At 43.6% G+C, this 12,467-nt stretch overlaps 1 protein-coding gene across 2 annotated transcripts in view; it reads right to left on the bottom strand.

The window, feature by feature from the left end:
* LOC126427091 (serine/threonine-protein kinase Pink1, mitochondrial) overlaps window positions 1-12,467 on the bottom strand; it is a 121,690-nt gene that overhangs the window by 34,243 nt on the left and 74,980 nt on the right. For both annotated transcript variants that reach the window (XR_007576530.1, XM_050089278.1), the window contains exons 5-6: window positions 10,941-11,063; window positions 112-310 (exon numbers count right to left, since the gene is read on the bottom strand). Coding sequence is in view for 1 of the 2 variants with exons in the window: in XM_050089278.1 (XP_049945235.1) it covers window positions 112-310; window positions 10,941-11,063 (322 nt within the window). In the remaining variant the exon portion in view is untranslated. The remainder of the gene's footprint in view (window positions 1-111; window positions 311-10,940; window positions 11,064-12,467) is intronic.

Genomic DNA, 12,467 nt, shown 5'->3' on the forward strand with positions numbered 1-12,467 from the left:
TGTCAGGACGGGCTCTCCCAAGGCCATGAATTAATGGATTAAAAAACCACTGTAGACACATCTCACACTCTTAATAGTGAAGTAAATAGCCAGTAGGCAGTAGGAAAGTACCTCTGGTGCCATGAGTGCAGTGTTGCCGCCACGGTCCGTCTCTGCAGAGTGGTACGGCATAGACAGGCCGTGGTGGGCGTCGGCCAGGCAGCACCCGAAGTCGGTGACGGCGAGCAGCGGGCAGGGTGGCTCCTCCTCCGCCCCCTCCCCATCCTCCGGACCCAGCAGTGTCAGCAGCAGGTTGTCACTCTTCAGGTCCCTGCCAAACACTTCTGTTCAGCTAGTCCACTTCTCTCTCTCTCTCTCTCTCTCTCTCTCTCACACACACACACACACACACACACACAGTCAACAGGAATGTAAATAATTAGAGCTTCAATTTTCTGTGAGCAGTAGAATGGCCACAAGAATGCACTCGTGCTATTCATGTTTAGTGTTGCCACCAGAACTGGTAGGTTATGTGGGGTGGTCACAAATTCCCATTACAAACTTCTAGAACTTGCACAGGAGAATGAGTACTGTATTTACTCGAATCTAAGCTGCACTCTAATCTAAGCCACACCTGAAAAATGAGACTCAAAATCGAGGGAAAAATATTTTCCCGAATCTAAGCCGCACCTGAAATTTGAGACTCTAAATTCGAGGGGAGAGAAAAGTTTTAGACTGCACCTCCAAATCGAATAAAAGCTTAACAGTTAAGCTTTACCAAGTAGCCATTGTTATGTGTCAGGCGCTCTGTCCTTATTTGTACATGTACCCTTTCTTTTTCACGTGCTTCGTCTAGTTTGAATCGATTGCTTATTTTGCTTTGATCTGATAAGTGCCATTCACTTTGTTATAGGTGTTTACAGCAAAGGACTTGGAAGAGCAGTTGAATGGAATGGACAGTGCATTGAAAGGAGGATGTAAGATGAACATCAACAAAAGCAAAACGAGGATAATGAAATGTAGTCGAATTAAGTCGGGTGATACTGAAGGAATTAGATTAGGAAATGAGACACTTAAAGTAGTTTTGCTATTTGGGGAGCAAAATAACTGACGATGGTCGAAGTAGAGAGGATATAAAATGTAGACTGGCAATGGCAAGGAAAGCGTTTCTGAAGAAGAGAAATTTGTTAACATCGAGTATTGATTAAAGTGTTAGGAAGTCGTTTCTGAAAGTATTTGTATGGAGTGTAGCCATGTATGGAAGTGAAATGTGGACAATAAATAGTTTGGACAAGAAGAAAATAGGAGCTTTCGAAATGTGGTGCTACAGAAGAAAGCTGACGATAAGATGGGTAGATCATATAACTAATGAGGTGGTACTGAATAGAATTGGGAAAAAGAGGAGTTTGTGGCACAACTTGACTAGAAGAAGGGATCGGTTGGTAGGACATGTTCTGAGGTATCGAGGGATCACCAATTTAGTACTGGAGTGCAGCGTGGAGGATAAAAATCGTAGAGGGAGACCGAGAGATGAATACACTAAGCAGATTCGGAACGATGTAGGCTGCAGTAAGTACTGGGAGATGAAAAAGCTTGCACAGGATAGAGTAGCATGGAGAGTTTCATCAAGACCAGAACAACAACAACAACAACAACAACAACAACGTCACTCTAAGCTGAAACTGCATTATTTTAATGTGTCATGCATTGTTTGTTGCATTCTGATAATGAGTCTTTACGACCTGTCGCCACTCGCAACACGGCTTGCTTTTGTGCGCGCAACCGAGTCTTACAATTAAAAAAAAAAAGAGGAATTGTCTCATAAGCAAAACAATGGCAAGAGACTGCTATTTGTTGTTACTTACACTGCTGCTTTCTTGGATGATGATCAACAAGAACCAAATAATAGACTGCATATGATAGAAGATGTCCTGAACGAGAGTTTAGCGAAAAATTTTCTCCATTTGAAAATCTTTGCAGACGCCGCTTTAGTACATTACATTCTGCACAGAAATTAGAGTCATCTTAGATTTAAAAATCTAGCCAGTTGCCGTGCTTCATTTCTGTCTGTATCACTATTCAGCATAAGAATAATACGAATATAAACATTACACGATATGTCTACTCTTCCGCGTTTGCTGTCGTCTCACTCTAGTTTCGCAGTTTATTAGGCAGACGGGATTTAAATGAGATAGCAGCAAACACGAAAGAATACATGGCATAATATTTACATTCTTCTACCTTTTCTTTTAATTTATTTACTGACGCAGAGGTTTTGGCGCCAGTATTTATCTTTGTGCCGGCAAAGCACGCCTGCGTAGCACTACATATATTCGACGGGAAAGTTAGTTGTGGCGGCACCTACCAACATTTTTCAGAACTTCCGCTTACTTTGCACTCGATTCTAAACCACAGGTGGAGTTTTGGATTACAAAAACCGGGAAAAAAGTGCGGCTTAGATTCGAGTAAATATGGTACATAATATTTTGAACTGGAACCAATGTCCAGAAACGTACCCTTCCCATTCCACAACAGTTTCAAATCAGATATGTAACCTATACATTTATGCTTGAGCAACTGAATTAGGCACAAGACAATACAATTATTAGGTAACAATTCAATGGGAACATAACAAAGGATCCATTTATCACTTAAGCACATTTATTTGTATTACCACTTAAAAATTGTGTGTTTCCATTATTCCAAAACAAAATAGAACCCAGCATACTGTACATAAGGAACAACACTGATGCACTACGAAATCTGTTCAATGTGGGAACCACCGACGTCATTAGAGACATTTTACGAACAAAGCGTGTTCTGGTACATTCTCCATCCCATCTGGTGTCTCTCCAGTTACTAGAGCAGCAGCCAGAACTCGTGCCGGCAGATGTTTGTGCGATGGCACGCTCTATTGCAGAAAATGTTTGCGATACAGCTCACAAACAACTCTTCCGTTCCCTCAAGCTCCGCTATACGTGAGGAGTGTACCTGTCTAGTCTGAAAACGTGTACTGGGCCACTTTTTTGCATTGGAGATGCACAGGCATCGGATAGGTCTCACAGCGAGGCAGACATGTTGCCAAAATGTTGCGAACATCGGTAGTCAATTACTAGCCACGAACAATGTTGTGAACAATGTTGTGAACTCAGTGTAAACGCGCCTTTAGACAGAAACTAAAAACATTCATCGAGATCCACAGGTCCTCATAGCGGAAACGTCCCAGTCACTAATAGATGATCAAATATGTAGTTATTACCAAAAACTACTGTGAATCGCAGCCCACATTTTTCGATTTAAAAGGAATCAGATTGACAAGGTGAACAAGCAAGGGGAATTAACTGCAGAAGAAATCACAAAAGCTTGACTTTATTGCACGAAGATGGAGAATGTGCCACTATGCAGAGTATCAAAAATAGTGTCTCTCAACCCATTTTTGGAGGTTGTTTACAATACGCCCAGTTAACCATGGAAGAAGGACACCCACTTATTCTAAGATGGAAATCACCATTTCACAGAGCTTTTAATCCTGTGCGCATGCCCCCCCGGCCGTTATTATGGCCAGAGGTGGTTGTTCTGGGTACTGATTTCTCAGGATCTATTCACCCAAATTGCGTGAAAATGTAATCATATGTCAGTTCTAGTATAATGTATTTGTCCAATGAATACCCGTTCATCATCTGCATTTCTTATTGGTGTAGCAATTTTAATGACCAGTAGTGTATTTGTCGATCTGGCATTCCACACACCATTTGTAGTTACAAAGCTCAAACGTTCCAAATAGCCAACAAAGAAATAATGCAACTGTGGTCGATAATATCTGGCGATAAGTCTCACCAAAACTTCGCTCGACGAGGCACACCTCGGAAATTTATAGCTCTGTGTGTGACTCGGTAGGGAGGATTACGGGAGAGAATGGTCGGCTCGACAAAGAGACGTTTCAGATAACTTGAGGCCCATTTCTCAAACTTAGGACAAAGTACTCACTCCAGCGCACTTCCTCGAGGGGGAGAGACTCACAGTATTGTGAACCGGACTTGAGCCACTGACTGTAGCAGACTTGATGACAAAGTTCACACAGTGTCAAAGAACAGAAGATTTCTGGAAGTGCAGGAAGTACCGAGTACCTGGCACTCTCACATAACTTTCACCAATTCGAATGCTCGAACAGAGGAGCAGTGAGGCTCCGAACTGATGACAATGTGCTCTTACAAGTAGTTCTTCCAAAGCACCTGTAGAAGGGCGGAAGAGAGCGCGAGTACAGGATCCGAAAGAAGGCAGAGGCGGAATCCCGACCGCGTACGGAAGGCACTTCTGTAGACCTGTCAGGCTGGTCATACCTCTGGTGGAGGTAGACCAGAGTGTGGAGAATCACTGAAACGGCACCTACACACTGCACTATATCTGAATTGTATTGTTAAGCGAAATACTGGATGGATGAATGAATGAAGTCCGTGTATTCGCACACTCAGTTAAGCAGCCTCAAAGCAAAAACAGTTTCTACTAGTGATACGTGCCTTATTATGTTACACTTTTAAGTTACGATTACACAGTAGTGGAAATCAATACTAAGACCTGGATGTTTGTAGGAAAATTAACAATGTCAGCTGGAATAGTCGTGCACAGTGTGTACACAATAGTACGAGATCCAGTATAATGACGAAATCAGTCAAATGGTATCGCAAATGGTGCCAGTAGTACAGTATATAACATGACATCCAGCAATTCAGGTGGTAGAGGATGGAACTCGGTATAGAAGCAGTTGGCTCTGTGCGGTGTGCCTTTACTGCAGTGACAATGCCACACAGAACACAGTTATCTTGAGATGGTGTGTCCAAGGAAATGGGCCTCTCTAATCGTCAAATCCCCAGTAAGTTTAAGGGGGGTAGGACGTCAAACGGGCTGACTTGGAGCAGGAGAGGCACCACAGGACATTTTCATTTCCACTATCTATACTTTTACAAGTAAATTCATAAAACTTTGTCAGCATGACCGGGAAGGATTCAGGATTCACACTCATAGGCAGTGGAAGTTCAAAAACATAACAAATTAATTATTTTACATGTGAAATTTCATCATTTTTTCACTTACTGTTGGCTGCATTTGTTGTTATAGGTACACTTTTCTTCATAAGTAAGAGAGATCCTTAGATGAATTTTGCACACCATACAAAACATACATACATGTGTTGAAACTATAAAATTTCTTTAATTTATGAAAAAATGAATGAGCTGTTACATTTTAAACGTCATGTTTATAAAAAGAGTCAAATTTTATAGTTAATTATCTCAATTCTTACCACAGTTTTTAATAGATTTGGAAAATTCTAGAGTTTCTTACACCTGAAAGTACGATTTGTATGCTGTGCAAAATTCATCGAAGAATCTCTCTTACTTATGAAGAAAAGTGTACCTATAACAACAAATGCAGCCAGTAAGTGAAAAAATGATGTAATTTCATATGTAAAAATATTTATTTGGTTATGTTTTTGAACTTCCACTGCTATGAGAGTGAATCCTGAATCCTTCCTAGTCATGCTGACAAAATTTTATGAATTTATTTCTAAAAGTATAGACGGGGGAAATTAAAATGTCCTGTGGTGCCTCTCCTGCACCAAGTCAGCCCGTTTGACGTCCTACCCCCCTTAACTGTTAAAATACAGTGATCAATAATTTTATTTTATTTGGTACACAATATGGACAGAATGTAAAATATGGGCTAAGTACAAAATTCTTTGAGACGTCAAAACAGTTCCTTTTGCACAAAGCGAGCACTGCAAACTGTTATTCTTCTCAACTTATTGCTGATATATAGTTGTAAGGAACTGGTAGATAAATGACAAATTTTATTGAATGAGAAATACTTTGCATTCAAGAAACAACAGCAGACACCAAGCATAAATAAGCTATATTGGGGTTTGCTGAAAAACATATGCCATGGACTTCAAAATGGGGTAGAGTGAGCTTCAGTGACAAGTAGCAGTATAATTTAGATGGGCCAGATGGATTTCAATATTGTTGGCACGATCTGAGAACAGAGCAGGAGGTAAGAATCAGCAGAAAGTTTGGTGTTGGAAGTTACAATCCAGACAGCCTCCCTGCGGCGGAGGATCGGGATGAAGTGAGAGCACGATCTAGTTCCCACATAGTAAAGGCAGCATTGTAGTGCTCACGATTCTGGGAAGAGAAGGATATTGCCCGGGCCACCTCCGCTCGAGGAAAGCAGGGTAATAGTGGGAACACCTTGAAACTTCCGCAAAAAGGCGGCTCAAGGTGTTGGAGATAGCAATAAGGTCCACCATGACATCGTCTGCTACTGTCAGGCAGGAAATTGGGGAACGGATCTCGGTCCCAGAGAGCCGTCCGAGATTGCCCCACACGACAGAGGAGGGAGTGGAACTGTTAAAAGAAATAGTGAATGAAATACAGCTAGCTTGTTTCGCTATCTCAAATAACACAACACTGTGAACACATCTGTTTACAATGAATGCAGTTTGCCATCGTAGGATGACGGTTAAAAATGCAGAGAGCACATCTCCGCGTGTCAATTGCGTTGCAGAACGCCTCAGTCCAACATGTGACCGGGACACGGCGTGGTACAGAGGAAGTGCGGGGAGTTGAACGTCCTGCAGCACATTTGTAAAGTAGTCCACCTGGTCTTCACAACTGGGGACATTGTGTTGATCGATGGTCACCGGGGAGGACTAAAGCCACCAGTCAGCATTAGTAAGCTGCCATTTGGGTATACATGCAGGTGGGGATCACCAAACATAAAGAACACTGGAAATGGTCGCTCAGATATGTGTCAGAGAGAACGGACCATTCGAGACCATGGGCAGTGCAGAAGAATACGTCCAAATGGGAATAGGTGTGCAAGGAGTCTGAAAGGAATGTGGGTGCTCCTGAGTTAGAGTATCTCCAAGTTGATTAAGAATGTCAGCATGGAAGGCACTTCCCTGACAGGTTCTGGGAGAACCCCAAAGAGGACGGTAAGCATTAAAGTCACCGAGCAGCAGGAATGGGCGAGGCAGCTGCCCGATAAGCTGGAGGAAGTCTGCCCCGGTGACATCGAATTACGAAGGGACGTAAACGGTACAAAGGAGAAAGTTAGGCGAGGAAGGAAAAGGCGAACTGCGACAGCTGGAAGATGAATACTCAGGGAGACGGGTCGACTACGAACGTCGTACCGTACGAGCAGCACAATCCCCCCTCGAGAATGAATGCCGGCCTCAGGGAAAAATTGAAAATGGACCGGGAAGAAATGCAAAGGCTCAAAGCGGTCGTGAGGACACAATTTTGTTTCCTGAAGGCAGAGTACAAGGGGATGCTGCAATTCTAAAAGCAGCCATAAATCCTCTTTGGTGGATAGATAGCCGCGAACACCCCACTGGAGGGGAGTCACGACGAGGAAAAAACGAAGGGGTGTCTCCTCGGCGACTGCCGAGTGCCAGTGTGTGAAGACTCGCAGCTACAGGGCCCAGAGGCAGGAAGATCCAGCTCTGTGGGGTCAACAGAAGCACCAGCAGAGTCCGGCACAGAAAAACAGTCGAGTTGGCGAAGGAGAAGACCGTTTGCCTTTGTTGGACTTCTTTGAACCTTTCCGGTTAGCAGAGGAAGACTCAGGTGTTGGCTGGAGGGATGTAGGAAGTCTTTACAGGAGTACTCCTGTCCTTTACTGCCTGCCAGTTGTGCAACTGGTGACTTCGTCCCTTGATGCGAGAGTTTCATGGCTCGTTGCACAGCTGGATGAGGGGATGGCGATGCTACCTTGACACTGGGTGATTTCACAACCGCGGGGCTGAATTTGAGGCCGCATGCCTGTGTGGCCACGTCCTTCATGGAGCGAGATGTGTAGCAAGAACAGTACTATAATTGCCAGACGGTAGAACGCAGGGTTTGCAACTAGCCAAATCTAATGAGGGATGTTGTAAATGTTTTCTTATGTTTTTGTCAGAATATTTTTTTTTGTGAATTGTAATTTGCCTTATTTTATGCTAATTTGCTTATATGTTTGAAAGTGACAGCATATTGATTAATATTAGTAGATGTGACGAAGAATATAAAAGAGACTGGTTACAAGTGGAAGCTTGTGTGTGGTGTGAAATGTCTGACACTGGAGTCGTCTTTGACCGTAGTCAGTCGGCAGTGAACTTTCAGTGTGTGTGACAGTGAAACAATGTGCAGGTCGTCGTTTTAATAATTTGCTAGTGAACAGGAAAAATGAATTATGTTACTGCTTTTTTTTATATAAACATCAAGAATGAACCACATTTGAAGAAATGGTATTTGAAGCACCAAAAATGAGGCAAACGCATTGAACCAGGTCATTTCTGCAGCCGACAAAACAGCTTGTGGAATCATACTTTCACTAGACGACTGAAGCCAACACAAAAAGACAAATATCATCTTGTAAACATTTCACGGAGAAGTGAGTACTGTAACGAAATAAGCTAAATTCAAGTTTATAAAAATACTGAGCACATTTCACCACTCATTGAGATACATGGGACAATCTCGAGAGGCAGCGGTACGGTCAGCATTGCAGTTGACACGGCGGGGGAAGGAGGTAGACAATTGTCCTCGTGCGCATCCCTATCTCGGGTTACACATTTGGCCACGTGTCGACAAAACAGTCTGGTGTGGTTGAAATGAGGACACTGGTAGCAGCGCATCAGGGTCGGAATGTACTGTCGGACTGTGATAACTTCGTAGCCCGTTTTGATCTCGGACGGGAGCACCACTCTATTAAAGGTGAGAAAAAGACTGCTTGAGGCCACTAAGGAGGAATCCACCTTTTTTCATCAGCTGATCGATGGCAATGACACCCGCTCAGAGGTGTATATTTGTATTTCATACTCCGTCAGTCTGTCGAGCTGCCTAGTGTAAATAACACCGCGGGAAGAATTCGGAGTTCTCTGGGTCTAGCAGGCACTGTGCTTGAGAATCGGAAGTACTCTCCAAAAGCGAAGCACCATTCCGTAAACGAGAGCAGGATTTCACAGGGCCAGCAACTCCATCAATGCCTTTCTGAATAATAAACGGATGTACCATTGTGAAGGACTGACCGTTTACAGTACGTGAAACCACAGGAAACTGTGGTGCAGCTCAAAGGGCCCGAATTGTTAGCACCATTTCGTTTCGCTGACGTCGCTCGTGAAGACGATCGGCTCAGCGAGAAAATTTCCCGCGATTGCCAGCATCTCCGATGGCATGCTCCTTCCAACTGGGGGCCCCTTCACTAGATGCTGCACCCACCTTAGGTGATTGTTCACACCTCCCGAACACCCGACAGAGGGACGAATCGGCAATTTGGAAGGTAGCAGCTCAGGCAATTACCCCTCCCTGGGCCCGGCCTGTACTGGGGGGTACGTGCGAACACTACCTATCGTGTTACCCAGCCACCTGTTAAGCATCAGACGCGTGGACCGGTCTTCAGGGGTGCGTAGGGAGGAAGAACGAAAAGAGGAACATCAAACACTGATGCGGAGGAAGGATAGGACAAGGTAAACAAAGAGTGGAAAAGGGAACGAAGAACAGTGGTGAGACTGTTCTTATGTCAGCGAAAGACAGTGCGGAACATTCCCAATAACACCCCAGATCTGTTCCCCGAGAGAGGGGAAAAAGAATAGCAAGAGGATACACATGCAGCACGGAAGGGAAAAGATGCTGCAAAGGATGGGGTCCCGTGGCAGCCGAGCACGAACCCGTCAAAGAGTGGTGAGCCCCCTGGGGGATATGGTTGTTTGATCGGGCAGCAGATTTCTAGGAGGATGGTACTCAAAAGCTAATTGTGCAATACAGTAAGTGCCTTATATTGCTGGGAATTGAGCAGAAGATTAGACAAAGTACATGCTTTCACGGAAAAATAAAACTGCTGAAAAAAGTATACTTGCTTTATCTTTATATCTAAATGTTACTTACTTAACACCTTTTATATCAAACAAATGTGCCAGTAACATTTTAAAAATGGCTAGCCTTTGGGATCCGAAATTTTTCTAAGTGCCTGGACCTCTAGATTTTAACGATGGTACCAGTTTTGCTCGTTCCTGCAAGAGCTTCAAAGGTGCACATCAAAAACTGAACAGATATGTACAACAGGTAACTGAAGTATAAAGACTCTTAAAATAATAACTTCCTGCCATAAATTTAATGCCAAGATCCACACTAACATTGCAAAATAATACATCACCATCAACCTGCCCCCCTCCCCCATAAACTAAGAAGAAATCCCCAAGGAATGTGGTCATAAGCACTTCCTTAAAATTTTGTTTATGTCATGAAGTGTTTAAAACGCCCACTGTCCACAGTAATACACATTTTCAGTCACTGGTTCAGGAGGAATTGAAGATATATCTTTGATATTGCTGCACATGTTGTAAGAATGAGGTATTTTAAATCCTCATGTCGTTGAAACCTGTGCGCAGACTTCATCTTTGACTTTACCTCCCAGAGAACAAACTCCAGTGATGTCACGTCAGGCATACGCGCAGGCCAATTAGCAACACTTTCACATCCTATTTGGCAACCGGGAAAGAGCCAGGTGAGTAATAGGCCGAGCACACATCTCACTAGTATCACCCACAACTACGTATTTCAAGTGGCACTTTCTCTAGTAGAACTCTAGCATTTCAGTAGAAATGGCATGTATCTTCACTGTGGTGAAGACTGATCACATTATCTCCAATACCAGAACAACAAATGTTCTCATTCCACTGCCACACAGTACTGTTTCTCCAGCATTCGACTTTAATACTCTTTAGTGATTAACATTCACTCACCAATTACACAGAAAGGCAGAGTTTTATGGATAGGCTGAGGTACTTACTTTGTTAGTGGAATGTTAGAAACATTAGGTATAGTGGATTAGCTATTTTTGGTGACGAAAGAGTTTAATCCACGAGATAATTTAGTTTGCCCGCACATTTTTAGCAATTCCACCCAGTGTCGACTCTGACAACACACCTGTGTGCTACTCCGTGGCGAGTCATGTGCGTGACGGCTTCCAGGAGCTGGGTCAGCAGCAGCGTCGCCTCCCTCACTGACGGGCTGTGCTGCTCCAGATACTGCTTCATGCTCGTGTCGTACCTGCAACACGAGAAGGCCTCTCTTCGTACATTTGCTTAACAATTCTATTAATTCTCAGCACCGGCATCTGTGTTCGGCAGGGGAAGCCTTCACAATGCGCCCATTACGAGGGCAGTTCAGTAAGTTCTCGAAGAATTTTGGAACATGTATTATGTTCGAGTATAATGATTTTTCTGGAGACTAGAAATCTACTATGTAGGAATGAGCATGGGTTTTAAAAAAGACGATCATGTGAAACCCAGCTCGCACTACTCGTCCACAAGGCTCAGAGGGCCATAGACGCGGGTTTCCAGGTAGATGTCGTGTTTCTTTACTTCCGCAAGGCTTTCGATACAGTTCCCCACAGTTGTTTAATGAACAAAGTAACAGCATATGCACTATCAGACCAATTGTGTGATTGGACTGAAGAGTTCCTAGGTAACAGAGCGCAGCATGTCATTCTCAATGGAGAGAGAAGTCTTCCGAAGTGAGAATGATTTCAAGTGTGCCGCAGGGGAGTGTCGTGCGACCGTTGCTATTCACAATATATGTAAATGACCTTGTGGATAACATCGGAAGTTCACTGAGGCTTTTTGCGGATGATGCTGTGGTATATCGAGAGGTTGTAACAATGTAAAATTGTACTGAAATGCAGGAGGATCTGCAGCGAATTGACGCATGGTGCAGGTAATGGCAATTGAATCTCAATGTAGACAAGTGTAATGTGCTGCGAATACATAGAAACAAAGATCCTTTATCATTTAGCTACAATATAGCAGGTCAGCAACTGGAAACAGTTAATTACATAAATTATCTGGGAGTACGCATTAGGAGTGATTTAAAATGGAGTGATCATATATAGTTGATCGTCGGTAAAGCAGATGCCAGACTGAGGTTCATTAGAAGAACCCTAAGGAAATGCAATCCGAAAACAAAGGAAGTAGGTTACAGTACGCTTGTTCGCCCACTGCTCGAATACTGCTCAGCAGTGTGGGATCCGTACCAGATAGGGTTGATAGATGAGGTAGAGAAGATCCGACAGAGAGCAGCGTACTTCATTACAGGATCATTTAGTAATCACGAAAGTGTTACAGAGATGATAGAAAAACTCCAGTGGAAGATTCTGCAGGAGAGACGCTCAGCAGCTCAGTACGGGCTTTTGTTGAAGTTTCGAGAACATACCTTCACCGAGGAGTCAAGCAGTATATTGCTCCCTCCTACGTATATCTCACGAAGAGACCGTGAGGATAAAATCAGAGAGATTAGAGCCCACACAGAAGCATACAGACAATCCTTCTTTCCACGAACAATACGAGATTGGAATAGAAGGGAGAAGCGATAGAGGTACTCGAGGTACCCTCCGCCACACACCGTCAGGTGACTTGCGGAGTATGGATGTAGATGTAGATGTAGAATCTTCAGTGA

Source organism: Schistocerca serialis, chromosome 11 (assembly GCF_023864345.2).
Source record: "Schistocerca serialis cubense isolate TAMUIC-IGC-003099 chromosome 11, iqSchSeri2.2, whole genome shotgun sequence".
Lineage (NCBI taxonomy): Eukaryota > Metazoa > Arthropoda > Insecta > Orthoptera > Acrididae > Schistocerca > Schistocerca serialis.